Raw genomic sequence first — 25,897 nt, 5'->3', positions numbered from 1 at the left:
ACTCCCTGTAAGCTCAGTATCCCATCCTCCCCTTATTTCTTCACACAGACCATTGGTATTTGATTTTTGTCCTCCACTCCCTGGTTTTCGATTGGACTGCAGACCAGCCTGTCCAAAAGCAATCTGTCTCTCAGTTTGAGTTGCTATGACCAGCACATGGTTACTAAACAAAAATACGATCTTACTGTTGAATTTAACATTGGCTGAGCATTCTTCTGCAGAATTGCTGCTTTCCTAGCATCCTTTTAAAAATTAGACATGCATTTAGAATATGAATGCCATTTGCCACAGAACTATTTAAAAGTTGTCCAGTTTTAAGTAAAGTTGTTTTTTTACTAAAGACTGCCATTTCCTGTATAAAACGCATTTCAATGAAATTATTCTTTTCCAAGATCATAAATATCCATGTAGAATAACACCTTGTCTGGAAGCTACACAATTTACCATCAAATGTCCTCATTCAACATCTTCATCAATAACTTCTCAGGTTTAACTGAAATGTTAACAATTTCTCTTTCACAGATGTTCATAAGTTCATAAATGATAGGAGCAGGATTAGGCCATTTGGCCCATCGAGTCTACCCCGCCATTCAATCATGGCTAATCTATCAACCCCGCTCACCTGCCTTCTCCCCACAACCCCTGATACCCAAACTAATCAAGAATGACAATCTCCGCCTTAAATACATCCATTGACTAGGCCTCCACAACCTCTTTATTCTAGGCGGTGGAATGCCAATGAATTTCTAATTAATAAATGAAGAGAAATTTAGAAGCAAGGAACTGCAGATGCCGGTTTACCAAAGAAAAACTATACAAAGTGCTGGAGTAACTCAGCAGGTCAGGCATCATCTCTGGAGAGCGTGGATAGGTGAAGTTCCGGGTTGGGACCCTTCTTCAGAAATGTCATCTGTCCATCTCCTTCCACAGATGCTGTGTTCCTCCAGCACTTTGTTTTTTTGCTCACAGAATATTCTGCAGATTTCTCTCAAGTGAAACATTTCAATAAGAAAAGGAGCACCTTTGAATTACTTACAAGAAGAAGAGAAGTTTCAAACCGTCAAAGGACTTCCGAGTGACACTTCTTATCATGTTATTGTCCAAGATCCTGTAATGGAAAGAGAATTTGGATGACGTTCTGAATTCTAAAACATTCCACGTTAATTACAAATGCAGCGTTCTGCCACACACACTATGTACAAAGCCATAATTAGAAATTGGTTGGATGATAAATTTGCAAATTGAAGATGTAAAAATAGGAAATTCTCTTTGGTTCAGAATTACCTGAGTCTTTAAAAGGAATGACATACACGTTCATACGTTATAGGAGCAAAATTAGGCCATTTGGCCCATCAAGTTTACTCTGCCATTCAATCATGGCTGATCTATCTCTCCTTCTCAACCCCATTCTCCTGCCTTCTCCCCATAACCTCTAACACCCTTACTAATCAAGAATCCGTCAATCTGCACCTTAAAAATACCCGATGACTTGACCTCCATGGCCATCTGTGGCAATGAATTCCACAGATTCACCACCCTCTGGAAAGATCATTTTCCTCATCCTTCTAAATCAGCATTAAGATTATTTTCCTTTAAAACTGTACTTTTTTCAGGAATTATGTTTCACGCCATCTTGGTTTGAAGACCTCTGCTCTGTATACTGCTGGAAGGATATTGCATCTAAGACTTGATAACTAATATTAAGTGACTGGCTCAGCATCTATGTGTTGGTGTTTTGTAAACAGAATGCACATGAGGCAAGGTATAAAGTGTCGGGCATCACCTGCAAATCAACATCATGAAATCTTCATATAGGACTGGGATTGGAAAGTTACAGTCCTGGCATATATATTCACAGATATAGTAGACTTCAGACTTTAGAGATACAGCGCGGAAACAGGCCCTTTGGCCCACCGAGTCCACACTGCCCAGCAATCACCTGGTACACTCGCATTATCCTACACACTAGGAACAATTTACAACTTTACTGAAGCCAATTAACATACAAACCTGGATGTCATTAAAATCTTTGGTGAGATTTCCACATTTTGTTCTCCCGGGGAGTCTGTGAATTTCTACGCAGTTGTTGGTTTACACCGAAGATAGATGGGACTAACTCAGCGGGTCAGGCAGCATCTCTGGAGACAAGGAATAGGTAATGTTTTGGGTTGAGACCCTTCTTCAGAAGAACGGTTCTGAATCGAAATGTCACCTATTCATTGTCTCCAGAGATGCTGCCTGACCCGCTGAGTTACTCCCACATTTTGTGCCTATCTCTGAATTACTGATCACTTATCACTTTGAAAATGCCTGGCATGTTACAATGAGTTAGTATCTAATGTTTACATAATTCCTCTGTGGCCAGATCTACTGGTGTTTAAAACTGGGAGATTTGCAGTGTGAAATAAGATAATAAAACTATATTAGGAAAAGCATTTCATGGAACATGAAAGAACTGTCTGAACTTACAGCCACTCAAGATGATGGAGATCTTTGAAAAGTCCTGGCTCCAAGACACTAATTCGGTTGTGACTCAGAATGCTGATGGAAAAGAGTGAAAAGAATGGTTGGAGTTGATATTACAAGCGCTCAAAATGCTCAACACAAAATACTTCTGAAGTACAGTTGCTCTCGTTTCAAATGAAATGCTGCAGCTAATTAACACGTAAAATTATCTCACAGATAGCAACTTGTCTTAGTTTAGTTTATAGCTTAGTTTAGAGTCACAGCGCAAAAACAGGCCCTGCAGCTCACCAAGTCCGTGCCGAGCAGCAATCCTCACATTATCCTACACACTAGGGACAACTTACAATCTTTACCAGAGCCTTCATACCTTACGTCTTTTGACTGTGGGAGGAAACCAGAGCACCCGGAGAAAACCACGTAGGTTATGGAGGGAAGTACACTAGGGTTCGATCCTGACTGCGGGTGCTATGATTACAGAGTTTATACGTTCTCCCTGTGTGGCCTGTGTGGGTTTTCTCTGGGTGTTCCGCTTTTCTCTCACATCCCAAAGATGTGCAAGTTTGTAGGTTAATCGGCCTATGTAAATAATGTGTAGGAAGTGGATGCAAAACTGTGATAACATAGAACTAGTGTGAATGGGTAATCAATGGTCAGTATGGACTCAAAATGCTGGAGTAACTCAGCGGGACAGGCAGCATCTCTGGAGAGAAGGAATGGGTGACGTTTCGGGTCGAGACCCTTCTTCATACTGATGTCAGGGGAGTGGGTGGTACATAGATAAGGAAGTGTGTAGATAAGGAAGTGTAAGGTATGAAAACAGGACAAAGGGAATAGAATCAAGGAACATGTTGAACAGATCATTGTTAGTTGGGAGAAGGTAACAACAAAGCAAACAGAGATAAAAAACTCTGGGCCGAAGGGACTGTTTTTCTAAACTAAACTAAACCAAAGATGGGAGACTTCATTCCTGGAATTGGATTGAGAACCATGTGAGGGGGAAAAAATATCATCACTGCTGTGCCACTCTGCCTAACTGCTTGCTTGCCACGAAATTTCCTAAGACCTTTGCAAAATTCAACACTGAATCTTGTGGATAAAGTATACACTCCAAATAAAGAATAGAGTCATGTTATTATCTATCAGTAAAAATCATAATTATTGTTCCTTAGAGTCTGGAGGAATGGAATGCAGATAAGCCACCAACCCTTTAAATACTCACAGTTTTGTCAAGCTGTACAGCCCCCAAAAGGATTTCTTGGATATGGTACTAATTAAATTATATTGTAACAACCTGTGGGATAAAAGACAGAAATCTACTGAAAAAAGACAAAAACATTGAAGCCAACTGGCAGATAAACCCTGTATTTCAACATCAAGTTTTTAGATTAATTTGGTCCCAGATGAATCAATTATAGAAACATAGAAACATAGAAAATAGGTGCAGGAGTAAGCCATTCGTAGCAAAAGGATTTGAGTATAGGAGCAGGGAGGTTCTACTGCAGTTGTACAGGGTCTTGGTGAGATCACACCTGGAGTATTGCGTACAGTTTTGGTCTCCTAATCTGAGGAAAGACATTCTTGCCATAGAGGGAGTACAGAGAAGGTTCACCAGACTGATTCCTGGGATGTCAGGACTTTCATATGAAGAAAGACTGGATAGACTCGGTTTGTACTCGCTAGAATTTAGAAGATTGAGGGGGGATCTTATAGAAACGTACAAAATTCTTAAGGGGTTGGACAGGCTAGATGCAGGAAGATTGATCCCGATGTTGGGGAAGTCCAGAACAAGGGGTCACAGTTTAAGGATAAAGGGGAAATCTTTTAAGACCGAGATGAGGAAAACCTTTTTCACACAGAGAGTGGTGAATCTCTGGAATTCTCTCCTGCAGAAGGTAGTTGAGGCCAGTTCATTGGCTATATTTAAGAGGGAGTTAGATGTGGCCCTTGTGGCTAAAGGGATCAGGGGGTATGGAGAGAAGGCAGGAACAGGATACTGAGTTGGATGATCAGCCATGATCATATTGAATGGCGGTGCAGGCTCGAAGGGCCGAATGGCCTACTCCTGCACCTATTTTCTATGTTTCTATGTTTCTATTCGGCCCTTCGAGCCTGCACCGCCATTCAATATGATCATGGCTGATCATCCAACTCAGTATCCTGTACCTGCCTTCTCTCCATACCCCCTGATCCATTTAGCCACAAGGGCCACATCTAACATCTAAATATAGCCAATGAACTGGCCTCAACTACCTTCTGTGGTAGAGAATTCCAGAGATTCACCACTCTCTGTATGAAAAATGTTTTTCTCATCTCGGTCCTAAAAGACTTTCCCCTTATCCGTAAACTGTGACCTCTTGTTCTGGACTTCCCCAACATCGGGAACAATCGTCCTGCATCTAGCCTGTCCAACCCCTTAAGAATTTTGTAAGTTTCTATAAGATCCCCCCTCAATCTTCTAAATTCTAGCGAGTACAAGTCGAGTCTATGCAGACTTTCTTCATATGAAAGTCCTGACATCCCAGGAATCAGTCTGGTGAACCTTCTCTGTACTCCCTCTACTGCAAGAATGTCTTTCCTCAGATTAGGAGACCAAAACTGTAAGCAATACTCCAGGCGTGGTCTCACCATGACCCTGTACAACTGCAGTAGAACCTCCCTGCTCCTATACTCAAATCCTTTTGCTATGAATGCTAACATACCATTCGCTTTCTTCACTGTATTTAATAGTTCCTGCTATTTCTACTCCAAATATTTCCAAGGTGTTTGGTGAAGGAAGTAATTGAATAAAAGCAGCTTTCCTGGATACAGTGCAATCTATTGAAAATGGTCACTATTCAATTCTTCGTTATTATGTTGATCTTTTTATTCCAATAAGGATTTCAACTTTGTGCATCACTGCCAGGATCCAGGATCCAGGGTTAGAACAACACATGGAGTGCACTATGTGACAGATGAATAGGTCTTGGATGTGCTGTCAGATCCTATCACGGAAGGTATAATTTTATGGTCATGCTAATTATACATTACCAAAATCAGTTTTGTTTATTTAGTTTAGAGATAGAGTGTGGAAACAGACCCTTCGGCCCATCGAGTCCACGCCGACCAGCAATCACACCGTACACTGGTTGTACCCTACACACTAAGGACAATTTGCAGAAGCCAATTAACCTACAAACCGGCACATGTTGTAATGTGGGAAGAAATCGGAGCACCCAGATAGAAAGCCCATACAGGGACAATAGATAATAGGTGCAGGAGTAAGCCATTCAACCCTTCGGGCCAGCACCGGCAGAATGTACACACTCCGTAGAGACAGCGTCCGAAGTCAGGATTGATCCCGGGCCTCTGGTGCTGTAAGGCAGCAACTCTACTGCTGCTCCACTGTGCTTTATCATGGCCTACGAGTTATTTTAGATGGTATCTACTCAGCAGCTCGTGCTACTGATGTGCTTTGGTGAAGGTAGAGACAGAAATAAGACCTTGATAACTCTTCTAGGATCTGCTGTGGAATCTGTTGAAAATGCAACAACCCCCTTTGAAAGGCAGAAAAATCTTCGCTTATGTTACTGAGTTGGCAACGTGTTTTGGAGATGTGGATTAGGCCAAGGGATAAATGCTAATCTGGATGTTTTTTGATACAATAAAATAGATGCTTCATGATGTTCAATAATGACTGAATAGTCCCCTGGGGAAGGTCGCTATCGGTGGCGCCATGACCAGGTGCTCAAGGTGGTTGCTGAGAGCATAGCCACTGCCATCGGTAACATCAAACACCACCACACCCCAAAGAAATCAATTACTTTTGTCAAAGCTGGAGAGAAGCCTCGGCCACAACCACAAACAAGGACGAGCCTCCTCTACACAGCCGCTGACTGGCAGCTGCACGTCGATCTGGGCAAACAGCTGAAATTTCCACAGCTCATCACAGCAACATCACTCCGGCCAGACATGATCATCACCTCCAAAGTGACAAAGCAGCTGATCATTCTGGAGCTGACAGTGCCCTGGGAAGAGCGTATTGAAGAGGCTAAAGAGAGGAAACGAGCAAAGTACCAGGAACTGGTGGAGATGTGCCAGGACAGAGGCTGGATGACACACTATGAGCCCATAGAGGTGGGCTGTAGAGGCTTTACAGGATGCTCACTCTGCAAAGTCCTCAACCAGTTGGGCATTACGGGGCTGGCAATGAAGAGGGCCATTCAACCCGCAAGCGAAGCCGCAGAGAAAGCCACTAGGTGGCGTTGGATTAAGAGAGCTGATCCATGGGCGGTTGCTGCTGGGACACAAGTCGGGGCCTGATCAACCCCGGCTGGGTCGCCTGGGCGAGGGTGTCTGATGTTGTGAGACCCGAAACACCAGATGACCCCAGGTCACATCACTGTGGATGCGTCCCAGCGCTTCTAGAAGATGTACCTTTCACACTATATTGCATTATGTTTTATTACGGATAATACTAATGATAGATATTTGATGAAATGAAAGAATTGTGGCAATTGTGGCATCATGTTTAGTAAGGATTTGCATAAAATTGGATTTCCATAAGTCTGGTCAGGGAGCCTCTGTACTGTTTTAAAACGATTGGCTTTGATCTCTCTAGTGGCTCACTTTAAATTAGTGATTGGCATGAAGATATGCATCTTTAGTTTCCAATCTCTAATTAAATTGTTCATTGTTGTAGAAGTACTTACAATACACTCAGTTCTGGATATCCAATGAACATTTCATCTGTGAGAGCTGTGATGTTGTTATCATTCATCTCTCTAGATGGCGAGAAAGATAAAAAACATTCTGAATACATTTTTCATTTTATTACCACAACATTTTTAGCAGCAGGGAGCTCTTATCTGGAGCAAATGTTCTGAATTATTCAGGTCTACCTGTATCAAACATCTACATCATTGTAAAAGTCTCAATGGATGAGGGCAGAGGAATTGAGATATTAGGGTCACACAGTGTGGAGAAAGGCCCTTCGGCTCAACTTGTCCACACCGACCAACATGTCCCATGTATACAAGTCTCAACTGTCTGTGTTTGGCCCATATCCCTCTAAACCAGTCCTATCCATGTACCCGTCTAAATGTTTCTTAAATTTGCTATATTACCTGCCTCAACTACCTCCTCCGGCAGCTCGTTCCAAGCACCTAACAACCTGTGTGTGAAAAGGTAACCCCTCAAGTTCCTATTAAATCTTTGCTCCCTCATCTTAAATCTATGTCCCATGGTTCTCAATTCCCCTATTCTAGTCGTCTATCTAATCTATTCCTCTCATGATTTTGTACACCTCTACAAGTTCACCTCTCATCCTCCTGCGCTCCAGGGAACAGTGTCCAAGACTGCTCAATCTCTCCCTATAGCTCAGGCCCTCAAGTCCAAGCAACATCCTCATATATCTGAAGCAGGGACCCGACCCAAAACATCACCATATTCTCTTGCGATGCTGCCTGACTCACTGAGGTACTCCAGCACTTTATATAAACCAGAATATGCAATCTCTATAGACTTACGTGTAAAGTCTAAATCATTTGTTTCTCTATCAGTTCCTGTGGATTAGAGGGTAGCTAATGTGATCCCATTATTTAGGAAAGGCGGGAGAGAGAAACCAGGGAATTATAGACCAGTTAGCCTGACATTGGTGGTGGGGAAGATGCTGGAGTCAATTACAAAAGATGAAATAGCGGCACATTTGGATAGCAGTAGCAGGATCGATCCAGGTCAGAAGGGGAAATCATGCTTGACTAATCTTCTGGAATTTTTTGAGAATGTAACTAGGAAAATGAACAAGGGAGAGCCAGTGGATGTAGTGTACCTGGACTTTGAGAAAACATTTGATAAGGCCCCACATAGGAGATTAGTGGGCAAAATTAGAGCACATGGTATTGGGGGTAGAGTGCTGAAATGGATAGAAAATTGTTTGGCAGACAGGAAACAAAGAGTAGGGATTAACGGGTCCCTTTCAGAATGGCAGGCAGTGACTAGTGGGGTACCGCAAGGCTCGGTGCTAGGACCGCAGCTATTTACAATATACATCAATGATTTAGATGAAGGGATTCAAAGTAACATTAGCAAATTTGCAGATGACACAAAGCTGGGTGGCAGTGTGAACTGTGAGGAGGATGTTATGAGAATGCAAGGTGACTTGGACAGGTTGGGTGAGTGGGCAGATGCATGGCAGATGCAGTTTAATGTGGATAAGTGTGAGATTATCCACTTTGGTGGCAAAAACAGGAAAGCAGATTACTATCGAAATGGAGTCAAGTTGGGAAAAGGGGAAGTACAACAGGATCTGCGGGTCCTTGTTCATCAGTCAATGAAAGTAAGCATGCAGGTACAGCAGGCAGTGAAGAAAGCAAATGGCATATTGGACTTCATAACAAGAGGAGTAGAGTATAGGAGCAAAGAGGTCCTTCTGCAGTTTTTCAGGGCCCTTATGAGACCACACCTGGAGTATTGTGTGCAATTTTGGTCTTCCAATTTGAGGAAGGACATTCCTGCTATTGAGGAAGTGCAGCGTAGGTTCGCCAGGTTAATTCCCGGGCCGGCCGGACTGTCATATGTTGATAGAATGGAGCGGATGGGCTTGTATACACTGGAATTTAGAAGGATGAGAGGAGATCTTCAAGAGAGAGCTAGACAGCTCTTAAAGATAGCAGTCAAGAGATATGCGGAGAAGGCAGGAACGGGGTACTGATTGTGGATTATCAGCCATGATCACATTGAATGGGGGTGCTGGCTAGAGGGGCCGAATGGCCTACTCCTGCACCTATTGTCTATTATCTATACCTAAAACACTCCCTAGTTGTAAATGTTTCCACTTGATAAACTTCATTGTCTAGGACAACAATCATCAAAATCTCGTGGTTGACCCAAAATTCTGATCACAATTTGGAAATTCCTCACCTTCCTTGCTTCTAATGCAATCACGGTACCACTCATTCTCGTAGCAGAATCTTGCACTTTCATTACTCTATAGTTCTTGCATCTTTCAATATTTTTTTGTACACCTGCTTCTTAATCTCCACAGTATCAACTCTATTTTCTTATTTGCCATTGCTGAATAGCTTGCAACCGGGAAGAATAAGCATCCAATCTTTTCTGATCAACATAATTTATCATCTCTGCATTATATTTCCATTCAGTTATCTACACCTGCTACTTACCAACCTTCCAGTCACCCACCACCCTCTGTGTAAAACATTTGCCCAAGCATCTCCTTTAAACGTTGCTCCTCTCACCTTAAAACTATGCTCTCTAGTCTTTGACATTTCCACACTGGGCAAAAGGTTTAGATTGTCTACCTGACCAATATCGCTCATAATTTTATGTACTCCCATCAGGCCTCCTTTTAAACTCCGCTGTTCCAGAGAAAACAATCCAACTTTGGATAAAATTTCCTTGTACCTTATAGCTCCTAATCCAGGCATCATCTTGGTAAACCTCTGCACCCTTTCCAAAGCCTCTGTATCTCTCCTGCAACTGGGTCTCATAGAGCCTGACCATTAAACACAAGCATGCTATACACCCTCTCTACCATTCTAACTTCTTGTGTTGCCACTTTCAGGGGGCTTTTGACCTGGACCTCAAGATCCCTCCGCACATTAATGCCATTAAGGCTTTTGCCATCTCACATAGCACCAATACATGGCAAACATGGTAACCTTTGTATGTTGGATGACTTCACTAAATTCTATTTTAATTCTAACTCTTACAACCATTGCAGCTTGAACCATGCATTTTGATGCCCAGTTAACTTGAGGCCCTCCCAAATATTGGACATGTGATGTGTGATGGAAAGATTGTTTTGTGAGAAGTAAACATTGCTGTGGACATCCAACATGTTAGTCCACGGCTGTGATTGTACTTACAGTACAGCTAAATTGGAAGAGAACGTTGGCATTGTGAGAAGCCCTAGGCTGTTACAGCCGGCAGACATCCCTTGACACGTGCATCTACTTGGATATGTCGTAAGTGCTGCAACAGATAATCATAATTATCATAATCATAATCATGCTTTAGTAGCCAAGTATGTTTTGCAACATACAAGGAATTTGATTTGCCATACCAATAAAAAGCAACAGAACACACAAAATACATTTTTACATAAACATCCACCACAGTGACTCCTCCAAATTCCTCACTGTGACAGAAGGCGAAAAATAAGTTCAATCTCTTCCCTTCTTTGTTCTCCCCCTGTCTCCACCCCATCTGCTCCCTCGATGAGGCTTTCCATTCTAGGACATCCAATGTGTGCTCTTTCTTTAGTTAATGTGCTTTCTCCCTTGCTGTCATGGATGTCATAGCTGTCCCTTTCTGACACATAGATGTCATAGCTTTCTCCCTTGCTGTCATAGCACTTCGGGTCCAGTGATCACAATACCATTAGTTTCAATCTAATTATGGTCAGAACTGGACCAAGGGTTGAGATTTTTGATTGGAGAAAGGCTAACTTTGAGGAGATGCAAAAGGATTTAAAAGGAGTGAATTGGGACATTTTGTTTTATGGGAAGGATGTAGAAGAGAAATGGAGAACATTTAAAGGTGACATTTTAAGAGTACAGAATCTTTATGTCCCTGTTCGGTTGAAAGGAAATAGTAATAATTGGAAAGAGCCATGGTTTTCAAGGGAAATTGGACACTTGGTTCTGAAAAAGAGAGAGATCTACAATAATTTTAGGCAGCATGGAGTAAATGAGGTGCTTGAGGAGTATAAAGAATGTAAATAGAATCTTAAGAAATAAATTTAGAAAAGCTAAAAGAAGATATGAGGTTGCTTTGGCAAGTAAGGTGAAAGTAAATCCAAAGGGTTTCTACAGCTATATTAATAGCAAAAGGATAACGAGGGATAAAATTGGTCCATTAGAGAGACAGAGTGGACAGCTATCTGCAGAGCCAAAAGAGTGGGGGAGATATTGAACAATTTATTTTCTTCGGTATTCACCAAGGAGAAGGATATTGAATTATGTGAGGTAAGGGAAACAAGTAGAGTAGCTATGGAAACTATGAGATTCAAAGAAGAGGAAGTACTGACACTTTTGAAAAATATAAAAGTGGATAAGTCTCCAGGTCCTGACAGGATATTTCCTAGGACATTGAGGGAAGTTAGTGTAGAAATAGCAGGGGCTATGACAGAAATATTTCAAATGTCATTAGAAACGGGAATGGTGCCGGAGGATTGGCGTACTGCGCATGTTGTTCCATTGTTTAAAAAGGGTTCTAAGAGTAAACCTGGCAATTATAAACCTGTTAGTTTGACGTCAGTGATGGGCAAATTAATGTAAAGGATACTTAGAGATAATATATATAAGCATCTGGATAAACAGGGTCTGTTTAGGAACAGTCAACATGGATTTGTGCCTGGAAGGTCATGTTTGACTAATCTTCTTGAATTTTTTGAAGAGGTTACTAGGGAAATTGATGAGGGTAAAGCGGTGGATGTTGTCTATATGGACTTCAGTAAGGCCTTTGACAAGTTTCCACATGGAAGGTTGGTTAAGAAGGTTCAATTGTTGGGTATTAATGGTGGAATATCGATGGATTCAACAGTGGCTGAATGGGAGATGCCAGAGAGTAATGGTGGATGGCTATTTGTCAGGTTGGAGGCCGGTGACTAGTGGGGTGCCTCAGGGATCTGTGTTGGGTCCACTGTTGTTTGTCATGTACATCAATGATCTGGATGATGGTGTGGTAAATTGGATTAGTAAGTATGCAGATGATACTAAGATAGGTGGTGTTGTGGATAATGAAGTAGATTTTCAAAGTCTACAGAGAGATTTAGGCCATTTGGAAGAATGGGCTGAAAGATGGCAGATGGAGTTTAATGCTGATAAGTGTGAGGTGCTACATCTTGGCAGGACAAATCAAAATAGGACGTACATGGTAAATGGTAGCAAATTGAGGAATGCAGTTGAACAGAGGGATCTAGGAATAACTGTGCATAGTTCCCTGAAGGTGGAATCACATGTAGATAGGGTGGTAAAGAAAGCTTTTGGTGTGCTGGCCTTTATAAATCAGAGCATTGAGTATAGAAGTTGTTAAAATTGTACAAGGCATTGGTGAGGCCAATTTTGGAGTATGGTGTACAATTTTGGTCGCCAAATTATAGGAAAGATGTCAACAAAATAGAGAGAGTACAGAGGAGATTTACTAGAATGTTGCCTGGGTTTCAGCAACTAAGTTACAGAGAAAGGTTGAACAAGTTAGGTCTTTATTCTTTGGAGTGCAGAAGGTTAAGGGGGGACTTGATAGAGGTCTTTAAAATGATGAGAGGGATAGAGTTGATGTGGATAAGCTTTTCCCACTGAGAGTAGGGAAAATTCAAACAAGAGGACATGATTTGAGAATTAAGGGACAGAAGTTTAGGGGTAACATGAGGGGGAATTCCTTTACTCAGATAGTGGTAGCTGTGTGGAATGAGCTTCCAGTGGAAATGGTGGAGGCAGGTTCGATTTTATCATTTAAAAATAAATTGGATAAGTATATGGACGGGAAAGGAATGGAGGGTTATGGTCTGAGTGCAGGTAGGTGGGACTAGGGGAGAATAAGTGTTCGGCACGGACTAGAAGGGCCGAGATGGCCTGTTTCCGTGCTGTAATTGTTATATGGTTATATGGATCCCTCACCCCTGTCTCCTCTGTGTCCCATCGTTCTGCTTTCACGCCCCTTCCCTCCCAGACAGAACAATGATAGAGTTCTCCTGGTCCCCACCCTTCACCTCGCCAGCCTCTGCATCCAACGCATAATCCTCCAACATTTCAGTCACCTCTAATGTGATCCATCACTAGTCACATTTTCCCATTTCCACCTCTGTCCGCCTTCTGAAGAGACCGATCTCTCCACAACTCCTCGGCCCCTCATCCCTTCCCACACAGGCCGCCTGCTCCCCGGGCACTTTCCCCTGCACCCACAGGAAGTGTAACACCTGTCCCTCCTATACCTCCTCCCTCACCTCCATCCAGGGACCGAATAGTCCATCCAGGTGAGACAGAGGTTCACGTGCACCTCCTCTAACTTAATTTACAGCACCCAATGTTCCTCCTTGGTGAGACCAAGTGTAGACTCGGCAACCATTTCACTGAATGCTTGGGCTCGGTCCGTCAAGGCCTGCTGCTAACCTTCTCATTCCCATACTGACCTTTCTGTCCTGGGCCTCAACCATTGCCAGTGTGAGGCCACATCCAAACTGGAGGGACAGCACCCCATGTTCTTTGAGGGTAGCTAACAAGCCATTCAATTCTCCAATTTTAGGTCATCTCTAAAAAACCCTCCCCCCCCCCCCCCCCACCTCCCCTTCCACCATCCCCCCCACTCCAATCCCTTCCTCCCCCCCCCTCCCCTCCACCCCTTCCTCCCCCCCCCCCTCCCCTTCCTCCCCCATACACCCTTTCTTCTCACCCTCCTCCCCTTCCTCCCCCCTCCTCCCCTTCCTCCCCCATACCCACTTTCCTCTCACCCCCCGTGCTCCCACATGGACACAACTATTTCTCCCCTCTACCTACATTCCTTCCTCTGGCTTCACGATTTACAACTCCAATCCTTTTGTCGCACACCTTTTGTCATCTCTGCCCTGTGTCCACCCATCTGCCAGTCAACCCCCCCCCCCCCCCCCACACACATATTCCCCTGTTACCTGCCACTCTTTGGCCTCCCCCCCTCTCTACTAGCTTTCTTCCCACCCCTACAATCAGTCTGAAGAAGGGTCCCGACATAAAGCATCACCTATCCATGTTCTCCAGGGACTCTGCCTAACCCACTGAGTTGTTCCAGCACAATGTTTTAAGTAAACCCTTGTTCGGTTGAGGAGAATGCATTTATATAGAGTAAGATGCAATGGTGGTAAATGAAATACTTCTTTTGAATAGTTAAGCTTCAATTTTAAATCCACTTTTAGTTTAGTTTAGGGTACACAAAATTGCTGGAGGAACTCAGCGGGTGCAGCAGCATCTATGGAGCGAAGGAAATAGGCGACGTTTCGGGCCGAAACCCTTCTTCAGACTTTAGTTTAGTTTAGTTTAGTTTAGAGATACAGTGCAGAAATAAGCCCCTCAGCCCACCGAGTCCTTGCCGACCAGCAATCCCCTTACACTAGCACAATCCTACGCACTAGGGACAATTTACAATTTTTACCAAAGTCAATTAACCTACATACCTGTACATCTTTGGAGTATGGGAGGAAACCGGAGCACCCGGGGAAAACCCACGTGGGTCACGGGGAGAACGTACAACTTCGTACAGACAGCACCCTTAGTCAGGATTGAACCCGTGCGCTGTAAGGCGGCAACTCTATCGCTGTGCAATCGTGCCGCCCTTTTGCATGAACAATTGAGTGCTCCTGAATTTCTAAGCCACAGATTGTTATTTTTCACATAAATTGAAATATTCGTTTACTCACTGCAATTTTCCGTCGAGTCTACCACAAGAATAAGTTGTGTCATGTACCATTCCATAACCTGAGGCCAGCCAGATAAATCATCTGAAATGGGAAAAATAAGTAAATGAGTACCGGTGTAATTTACCCCACAAAGCTTCACTCTTGGGATGACGTCTAAAGTCAAATCTGAACACATTTAAAGCCGAATATACTTGAGTGTGTGTGTGTTCATGGTGGAAAAAGTTCCATCAATTTAGCAACACTGTAAGGAAAGATTTATCTTAAGAAGAGCTACAAGATGTATGGAATCATAAAGCTACTTCATCAAATTTGATGGCACGAGCAGCACTTGCTTGGGTCATCGGACAGCACGGTGGCGCAGCTATTGAGAGAACGCTGCCTCACACATCCAGGGACCCAATCCTGACCTCGATCCTGACCTCGATGTGGAGTTTGTACGTTCGCTCTGTCACCGCATGGGTTTCCTTCGGATGCTCCAGTTTCCTCCCACATCCCAAAGACTTGCGTTTTTTTTAGGTTAATTGTCCCACCCTGTCTGAAGTCCTCCACCATAGTCCCCTTGCCCAAAAATCCCCACATCTCCAGCCTCACCGACTACCGGCCAGTCGCACTCACACCAGTGGTGATGAAGTGTTTTGAAAAACTGGTCCGGGGTCATATCACATCACTCCTGCCCCGAAGCTTTGACACCCACCAGTTTGCGTACAGAGCGAATAGATCTACAGAGGACGCGGTAGCCACAGCCCTCCATGCTGCACTGTCCCACCTGGAGCAGCGGGGGAGCTACGTGCGGATGCTCTTTGTGGACTACAGCTCTGCTTTTAACACCATCCTTCCCCACAAACTGGTGGACAAACTGGGGGACCTGGGACTTCCACACTCCACCTGCATGTGGATAAATAGCTTCCTGTCGGGTCGCAGCCAGAGAGTCAGAGTGGGCCATCACACATCCACGGCCCTCAGCCTCAGTACCGGCTCTCCACAGGGCTGCGTGCTGAGCCCCCTGCTTTACACCATCTACACATATGACTGCAACCCCGCCCACCACAGTAACACCATTGTCAAATTCGCGGATGACACCACGGTGGTGGGGCTCATCTCCGGGGGGGACGAGTACGCATACAGGGATGAGGTGGAGCAGCTGACAGTGTGGTGTGGAGAGAATAACCTGCTCCTCAACACTTCAAAGACCAAGGAGCTCATAATAGACTACAGGAAGAATAAAACGGACATTACACCATTAATCATCAGAGGGGACTGTGTGGAGAGGGTGGCGGATTTCCGCTTCCTGGGAATCCACATTGAGGAGGACCTGACATGGAGCGTGAACACCTCTGCGCTGCTGAAAAAGGTCCAGCAGAGACTGCACTTCCTGAGGGTGCTCAGGAAGAATAACATCACCCAGAGACTGCTGCTGTCCTTTTATCGGTGCTCCATAGAGAGCATCCTAACATACTGTGTATGCGTGTGGTACACCAGCTGCACAGCGGCTAAGAGGAAAGCGCTCCAGAGGGCTATAGACAATGCCCAGAGGATTGTCAGCTGCCCTCTCCTCATCTTGGAGGACCTACACAGTTCCACTGTCTCAAGAAATCCCAGAACATTATAAAGGACATTTCCCACCCCGGACACTCCCTGTTTGAACTGTTGCCGTCAGGCAGATGGTACAGATCAATGAGGACAAGGACAAACAGACTCAAAAACAGTTTTTATCCCACAGCAATAACTACACTTAATATAGCCACCAAATGAGCGCAGGTGCGCTACATACCAAAGGGATTGTGTAATCGACAGAAGAATGTATGGTTGTGTGTTTATGCTTTTGATTTTTCATGTTATTTATTTTAGTTATTTCAGATATTCTCTTTTACGTATCGTTAGCTTTTAGATAATGTGTGAATGGTGCACTGACTGGTTGGCATTTTTAATTTCGTTGTATATGTTTACATGTTATAATGACAATAAAGAACCTATCCTAAATGCTGGAGGAACTCAGTGGGACAGGCAGCATCTCAGTCTGAAGAAGGGTCTCAACCCAAAACATCACCCATTCCTTCTATCCAGAGACGCTGAGTTACTCCAGCATTTTGTGTCTATGTCTAACCTAATATCTTATTGTGCAAATCCACAAATTTGAAAATACTGTCTAGTTTTAGTTTGGTTTAGTTTAGAGATACAGGCCCTTCAGCCCACCGAGCACACACTACACACCAGGGACAATTTAATTTTTTTACTGAAGCCAATTAACCTACAAACGCATGTGTACATCTTTGAAGTGCGGGAAGAAACTGGAACACCCGTAGAATATCCATGCATTCACGGAGAGACCATACAGACAGCACCAATAGTCAGGATCAAACCCGGGTCTCTGGTGCTATAAGGCAGCAATTCTACTGCTGCGCCACCGTGCCAACCCATGATTGGTTATCCTCAAATCTCAGGAAATAAAATATGCCCAATCATTGTTTGGACATTTACACGTATAGACATAGACAATAGGTGCAGGAGTAGGTCATTCGGCCCTTCGAGCCAGCACCGCCATTCACTGTGATCATGGCTGATCATCCACAATCAGTACCCTGTTCCTGCCTTCTCCCCATATCCCTTGACTCCGCTATCGTCAAGAGCTCTATCTAACTCTCTCTTGAAAGCATCCAGAGAATCAGCCTCCACTGACTTCAGAGGCAGACAATTCCACAGATTCACAACTCTCTATGTGAAAAAGTATTTTCTTATCTAAATGGCCTACCCTTTGTTCTTAACTGTGGCCCCTTGTTCTGGACTCTCCCAACATCGGGAACATGTTTCCTGCCTCTAACATGTCCATTCCCTTAATAATCTTATAAGATATCCTCTCATCCTTCTAAATTCCAGTGCATACAAGCCCAGCCGCTACATTCTTTCAGCATATGACAGCCCCGCCATCCCTTGGCATCCTTGGTAACAGAATTCAGACAAAGGTGAAATCCTTAAAGATAGAATTGTATTCCCCAGGTCTGTTTAAGGCAGCGCAGGAATCCAATGGCTCTTGGATCAACTGTACCCTAGTACAGGGTACTGAGAATTGCTGCCACATGCCGTCAGTTAAGGAAATGTTGAGGTAATTGTTTGTTACAGATCTAAATGTTTAACACTCACTAATTTAGAACAGTTGTCTTATTTTACCATCGGAGTCTCTTGCACAAAATTAATGATGCTGCATATTATCATTTGGCACCTCTCCTTGCAAGATTTTTCATACACAGCGCTCTGATTACATGAAACAAGCTGTCAGAGGAGGTGGCAGAGGCAGATACAATTACAGTGTTTTAAAGGCATTTGGATAAGTACTTGGACAGAGAAAGAGTAGAGGCATGCAGTCCTAATATAGGCAAATAGGATTAGTGTCAATAGGCATCATGGTCAACATAAATGAGTTGGACCAAAGGGCCTGTTTCTATGCTCTGACTCTATGAAGATCATAAGATCATAAGTGATATGAGCAGAATTAGGCCATTCGGCCCATCAAATCTACTCCGCCATTCAATCATGGTTCACCTATCACTCCATCCTAACCCCATTCTCCTGCCGTCTCCCCATAACATCTGACACCTATGCTAATCAAGACTCTATCGATCTCTCCCTTAAATATATCCACTGACAGCCTGCACAGCCTCCTGTGGCAAAGAATTCCACAGATTCACCTGACGAGGGCAGAGCTGTAGATGTTGTGCACATGGATGTTCAACAAGGTAGGCTGCTATGGAAGGTTAGATCTCATGGGATCCAAGGAGAGATAGCCGAATGAATAGCAAATTGACTTCATGGAAGGAAGCAGAGGGTGATGGTGGAAGGTTGCTTCTCGGACTGGAGGCCTGTGACTAGTGGTGTGCCACAGGGTTTGGTGCTGGGCCCGTTACTGTTTGTCATCTATATCATTGATTTGGATGAGAACATACAGGGCAAGATTAGCAAGTTTACTGATGAAACAAAAGTTAGTGGTTTTGCAGATAGTGAAAATGGTTGTGAACGATTGCAGCAGGTTCTGGATCGATTGGCCAGGTGGGCGGAGGAATGGTTGATGGAATTTAATACAGAGAAGTGTGCGGTGTTGCATTTTGGACGTCGAACAATATCTATTGACAGCCTTCACAGCCTTCTGTGGCAATAGATTTCACAGATTCACCACCCTCTGACTAAAGAAATTCCTCCTCATTCCTCCTTCTTGTACTAATCAAGAATCTATCTATCTCTGCCTTACAAGAATAGGGCAGGTTTGGAGGGTTATGGACTAAGTTACTATGGAGTAGCAATGAAGAGATGGGGCCTCGTGGACAGCACCTCCTGCGAGTGTGGGGACCCAACACAGACAGTGGAGCACATAGTCACCAGTTGCCCCAAACACCGGCCACCGAATGGTGAACGAGGTCTGATGACCTGGACGATGACACGTTGGGCTGGCTCGCCTCAACGGAGCTGCAGGTCTAAAACACATACGACAGAAGAAGATTAAGTGCAGGCAAGTGGGACTAGTGTAGCTGGGACATTGTTGGCCGGTGTGGGCGAGTTTGGCCGAAGGGCCTGTTTCCACACTGTATCACTCTATGACTCTATGACACTCTGACTAAAGAAATTCCTCCTCATCTCCTTCCTAGAAGAACGCCCTTTAATTCTGAGGCTTTGACCTCTAGTCCTAGACTCTCCCACTAGTGTAAACATCCTCTCCACATCCACTCTATCCAAGCCTTTTACTATTCTGTTTTCAATGAGGTTCCCCCTCATTCTTCTAAACTCCAGCGAGCACAGGCCCAGTGCCGTCAAAAGCTCATCATATGTTAATCTAATCATTCCTGGGATGAAAAGAAAAGCTGCTGATGTATTAAGAGCAGACGTTTCCTCACACAATGCATTTTTCAGAATACACACTCAATAAATCGCTCCTTTAAGTTTTATAACCTGTTTCCGGACATAACCCCATAGACACAAGTCACACACACCCCAACATCCGCTGTCGACCATACCCTGCATTACACCTACCACAATTGCTTTCATCTCCTCCGTTTTCACAGTCTTCGATTCCATTGCAATGAAGAGTCTGTGGCAGGCACACAGTCTCATTACCACATGGGAAGTATCCACTAGGGCAGAACGGTGATGTCCGTTCTCTTTTAATGATAACTGCAACAAGAAAATGCAAAGATAGTATTCAACAGCGGAAAATAAAATTATCCACTTTCTCCTGAATTCCCCAAATGGATTGTGTGGGAAGGAACTGCAGATGCTGGTTATACACCGAAGATAGACACAAATTGCTGGAGTAACTCAACAGGCCAGGCAGCATCTATGGAGCGAAGGAATGGGTGATATCCCCAAATGGATTTATCAGTAACTGTCTTACACATATAACTTTGCAAATTGTTTCTAATCTTTGTCATAAAGTGCCCCATCTTCAACAGCCATTAGTTAGACTGATTTCATTATTATAACCACCAATTATTACACCTTTCTAATACTGCAAGCTTTTAGATAGATTCACAGCTTCGCTTGGGTGGCGTTGATTGCATGTGGAATCCATGGGCTGGGCTATGTCAGAAAGTGTACTCCATCATTGGTTATGTGAGGGTATGGCTCTGCATATTAAAGTGAAAGTCACTACAGAAATGATGGTCGATCAATTTTTTCCTTGTTTAGCAATGGCTTCCTTTGTTATGTTGCAGTTCTTTTCTTTAGTGAATAGTGAAAGTCCTGGATAGAGTGGACTAAGGCTTGGATAGCGTGGATGTGAAGAGGATGTTTCCACTAGTGGCAGGCCCTAGGACTGGAGGTCATAGAGTAAAATGACATTCCTTTAGGAAGGAGATGAGGAGGAATTTCTTTAGTCAGAGGGTGGTGAATCTGTGAAATTTATTGCCACAGAAGGCTGTGGAGGCCGTCAATGGATATTTTTAAGGCAGAGATAGATAGATTCTTGATTAGTACAGGTGTCAGGGGTTATGGGTAGAAGGCAGGAGAATGGGGTTAAGAGGGATAGATAGATCAGCCATGAATGAATGGCGGAGTAGATTTGATGGGCTGAATGGCTTAATTCAGCACCTATCACTAATGAACATGTACAGAGAATGTAATATGTTAATATCGTTTTTGTACGAATGCATTGTACTCACTTCTAATAAATAAAATATATTTTTTTTAAATTAAAAAAAATGAACATAAACTTACTCAAGTTAGTATCATCCATAAATGATGATGTATTACTTTTGCTTTTCAAGTCCAATCTATTTGTGTAAATAGTGAAAAACTGTGGTCACTGCTGCAAACCTCATCAAGTAACCCTGCAACGCTTGTCAACCTGAGTAACTACCCTTAATCCCTATTGTGTATTTGGGTTTCTATCCATTGTCATATAAGGGAAAATCTCGGCAAGGCAAGCAGCGTCTGTGGACATGATGCAGAGTTAATGTTTCGTCAAAGACCATCAATAACCTCACAGGTTTAACTGAAATGTTAACTGTTTCTCTTTTCACAGATGTTCTTAAATTCATAAGTGATAGGAGTAGAATTAGACCGTTCGGCCCATCAAGTCTACTCCGCCATTCAATCATGGCTGATCTATCTTTCCCACAACCCCATTCTTCTGCCTTCTGCCCATAACCTTTGACACCTGTACTAAACAAGAATCTATCTCTACCTATGAAATATCCATTGACTTGGCCTCCACAGCATTCTGTGGCAATGAATTCCACAGATTCACCACCCTCTGACTAAATAAATTCCTCTTCATCTCCTTCCTAAAAGGACATTCTTTTATTCTGAGACTATAGATTCTAATCCTAGACTCTCCCACTTGTGGAAGCATCCTCTCCACATCCACTTTATCCAGGGCCTGTTTCCGTGCTGTATCTCTAAACTAAAACCAAACTAAGTTTACTAGCCTTAAATAACAGTGAGCTATCAAAACACAACAGGTCATTCCGTGAGCAGGTTCCGCCACATGAAGTCTGATCACCACTCATGGCCTGCTCCTGCTGGTAGATCAGACACAGCAGCCAGCTCTCCCATTAGATCAGAATAGAATATACCTTTATAACCACTGACATATCGTTAATCAATCTATGGGTGCCTGGATATGTGTACGTTCTATTTCCATATCTGTACATGGGATTCACACTAGATCTCTGCCACCATTCCTGTTCCTACTATATGCAATAGTACTGTTATATCTACCCCAACTTACTTGGATGTATGGACACAAACTCTCCAGATCAGGGATTTTGTCCAAAATTTGATTGATTGATTTATTATCCCCCATCTCTTAGATATCAAATATCATAAGTCAGCAGGATAGCTGGAAGTTATTATTTAGAGAACGATCATTTTAAAAAGTATATGATTAAGTGGCAAAATAATCTGTAAAAGGAGGGATGACTGTGTGTAATGCAATGGGGAAAATGCTTTAGCACAAAGCAATTTCATGCTTTTAATTTCTTGATCTGACAAAATCATATTGCAATATTAATGAAGATCAGAAACTAGAATGGAGTATTTGATTTGAAAGAATTGGGAAGGGTTTAATTATACTTGGCCTTGATATGTCATGTTGGTATCAACATGTTAATGTGAATTCAAATTAAGAAGAATGTCTAGCACTGAGCAGAGGGTTATTCCAATTCATGACAAAAGAGACTGAAATATGAGCAAAAGAATGGAAAATTATTAGGGGCAGTAAGGATTTCAACAAGGTGATGGATAGAATAAAATGAGCCCTTCCAGATTGCAACCCCAAGATTTAAATTGCTAATAGAGATTATTAAAATTATCCTGTGCAATTTGAATATTAAAGGTTTAAATCAAGAATTTGTTCAAGACACTCAAAGGAAAGTGATGAAGTGGAGAGAAATAATATTGCTTCTGATTGGCAAAGCCAGAACTGGGAGATAGTTTAAAAATGTTGATGAGAGAAGCCAGATGGTTTCACACCGAAGGTTTATTGGTTAATTGGCTTTAATAAAATAATAAATTGTCCCTAGTGTGTAGGATAGTGCTAGTGTATGGGGATCGCTGGTCTGCTTGGACTCAATGGGCTGAAGGGCCGGTTTACGTTCTGTATCTCTAAACTAAAAAACTAAACAGAAATAGTTTCTGGTTCAATAGAGCGAACGCTCCATTGAACCGTTTTAAAATATGTACATCATAACCCCATTCTCCTGCCTTCTCCCCATAACATCTGACACCTACACTAATCAAGAATCTATCGATCTCTGCCTTAAATATATCCACTGACAGCCTGCACAGCCTCCTGTGGCAAAGAATTCCACAGATTCACCTGATGAGGGCAGAGCTGTAGATGTTGTGCACATGGATGTTCAACAAGGTGCCGCACGGTGGGCTGCTATGGAAGGTTATGGAAGGTTATGGAAGGTTATGGAAGCCGGAAGTGGTAGTGCATGTCGGTACTAACGATGTCGGAAAGAAGGGGATGAATATTCTGCAGCGTGACTTTAGAGAGCTCGGAAAAATGCTGAAAAGCAGGACCTCCAGGGTTGTTATCTCCGGTTTGCTTCCAGTTCCTCGTGCTGGTGAGAGCAGGAACAGGGAGATACGGGACCTGAACGTGTGGCTGAGGAACTGGAGCACGGGGCAGGGATTTAGATTCTTAGATCACTGGGATCTGTTTTGGGGTAAGGGGGAACTGTACAAAAGGGATGGATTGCATCTTAACAGGTGTGGGACCAGCATTCTGGCAGGCAGGTTTGCCACTGCTACACGGGTGGTTTTAAACTGAATAAGGGGGGTGGGGTGTCGAATGGGATAGTGGAGGATGGAATTAAAGGGAAGGGTTTTCTTAAATGTGTGAGCGTAGAGACAGAGGGGTGTAAAATGAGGGTAGAAGCAATAGGTAGCAAGGTGAAAAGTAAAAGTGGCAGGCAGGCAAATCCAGGGCAAAAATCAAAAAGGGCTACTTTTCAGTATAAGGGGTAAGAGTGTTGAAAAAACAAGCCTGAAGGCTTTGTGTCTCAATGCAAGGAGCATTCGTAATAAGGTGGATGAGTTGAATGTGCAGATAGCTATTAATAACTATGATATAGTTGGGATCACGGTGACATGGCTCCAGGGTGACCAAGGCTGGGAGCTGAACATCCAGGGATATTCAATATTCAGGAGGGATAGACAGAAAGGGAAAGGAGGTGGGGTAGCGTTGCTGGTTAGAGAGCAGATTGACGCAATAGAAAGGAAGGACATTAGCTTTGAGGATGTGGAATCAATATGGGTAGAGCTGCGAAACACTAAGGGGCAGAAAACGCTAATGGGAGTTGTGTACAGGCCACCTAACAGTAGTAGTGGAGTTGGAGATGGCATCGAACAGGAAATTAGAAATGCGTGCAACAAAGGTAAAACAGTTATAATGGGTGACTTCAATCTACATATAGATTGGGTGAATCAAATTGGCAAGGGTGCTGAGGAAGAGGATTTCTTGGAATGTATGCAGGATAGTTTTCTAAACCAGCATGTAGAGGAACCAACGAGAGAGCAGGCTATTCTAGACTGGGTATTGAGTAATGAGGAAAGATTAGTTTGCAGTCTTGTTGTGCGTGGCCCCTTGGGCAAGAGTGACCATAATATGGTTGAGTTCCTCATTAGGATGGAGAGTGACATCGTTAATTCAGAAACAAGGGTCCTGAACTTAAAGAAGGGTAACTTTGAAGGTATGAGACGTGAATTGGCCAAGATAGACTGGCGATTGATTCTTAACGGGTTGACGGTGGATATGTAATTGAAGGCATTTAAAGGCTGCATGGATGAACTACAACAATTGTTCATCCCAGTTTGGCAAGAAAATAAATCAGGGAAGGTAGTGCATCCGTGGATAACAAGGGAAATCAGGGAAAGTATCAAAACAAAAGATGAAGCGTACAAATTAGCCAGAAAAAGCAGCCTACCAGAGGACTGGGAGAAATTCAGAGACCAGCAGAGGAGGACAAAGGGCTTAATTAGGAAAGGGAAAATAGATTATGAAAGAAAACTGGCAGGGAACATAAAAACTGACTGCAAAAGCTTTTATAGACATGTGAAGAGAAAAAGATTAGTTAAAACAAATGTAGGTCCCTTGCAGTCAGAAACAGGTGAATTGATCATGGGGAACAAGGACATGGCAGACCAATTGAATAACTACTTTGGTTCTGTCTTCACTAAGGAAGACATAAATAATCTGCCGGAAATAGCAGGGGACCGGGAGTCAAATGAGATGGAGGAACTGAGTGAAATCCAGGTTAGCCGGGAAGTGGTGTTAGGTAAATTGAATGGATTAAAGGCCGATAAATCCCCAGGGCCAGATAGGCTGCATCCCAGAGTACTTAAGGAAGTAGCCCCAGAAATAGTGGATGCATTAGTGATAATTTTTCAAAACTCTTTAGATTCGGGAGTAGTTCCTGAGGCTTGGAGGATAGCTAATGTAACACCACTTTTTAATAAGGGAGGGAGAGAGAAAACAGCGAATTACAGACCAGTTAGTCTAACGTCGGTATTGGGGAAACTGCTAGAATCAGTTATTAAAGATGGGATAGCACCACATTTGGAAAGTGGTGAAATCATTGGACAAAGTCAGCATGGATTTATGAAGGGTAAATCATGTCTGACGAATCTTATAGAATTTTTCGAGGATGTAACTGGTAGAGTGGATAAGGGAGAACCAGTGGATGTGTTATATCTGGACTTTCAGAAGGCTTTCGACAAGGTCCCACATAAGAGATTAGTATACAAACTTAAAGCACACGGTATTGGGGGTTCAGTATTGATGTGGATAGAGAACTGGCTGGCAGACAGGAAGCAAAGAGTAGGAGTAAACGGGTCCTTTTCACAATGGCAGGCCGTGACTTGTGGGGTACCGCAAGGCTCAGTTCTGGGACCCCAGCTATTTACGATATATATTAAGGATTTGGACAAGGGAATTGAATGCAACATCTCCAAGTTTGCGGATGACACGAAGCTGGGGGGCAGTGTTAGCTGTGAGGAGGATGCTAGGAGGCTGCAAGGTGACTTGGATAGGCTGGGTGAGTGGGCAAATGCATG

The 25,897-nt window shown here is 43.3% G+C and overlaps 1 protein-coding gene across 1 annotated transcript in view; it reads right to left on the bottom strand.

The window, feature by feature from the left end:
- The window catches only part of LOC116979418 (relaxin receptor 2-like), a 65,799-nt gene that overhangs the window by 23,946 nt on the left and 15,956 nt on the right, over nt 1-25,897 (bottom strand). Inside the window, exons 5-10 of the mRNA XM_033030981.1 lie at nt 19,868-20,008; nt 14,852-14,932; nt 10,329-10,434; nt 3,686-3,757; nt 2,470-2,541; nt 1,037-1,108 (exon numbers count right to left, since the gene is read on the bottom strand). Of these exons, the coding sequence (XP_032886872.1) occupies nt 1,037-1,108; nt 2,470-2,541; nt 3,686-3,757; nt 10,329-10,434; nt 14,852-14,932; nt 19,868-20,008 (544 nt within the window). The remainder of the gene's footprint in view (nt 1-1,036; nt 1,109-2,469; nt 2,542-3,685; nt 3,758-10,328; nt 10,435-14,851; nt 14,933-19,867; nt 20,009-25,897) is intronic.

This window comes from Amblyraja radiata, chromosome 12 (assembly GCF_010909765.2).
Source record: "Amblyraja radiata isolate CabotCenter1 chromosome 12, sAmbRad1.1.pri, whole genome shotgun sequence".
In the NCBI taxonomy this organism is placed as follows: Eukaryota; Metazoa; Chordata; class Chondrichthyes; order Rajiformes; family Rajidae; genus Amblyraja; species Amblyraja radiata.
This window is presented reverse-complemented; position numbering and strand designations above follow the sequence as displayed.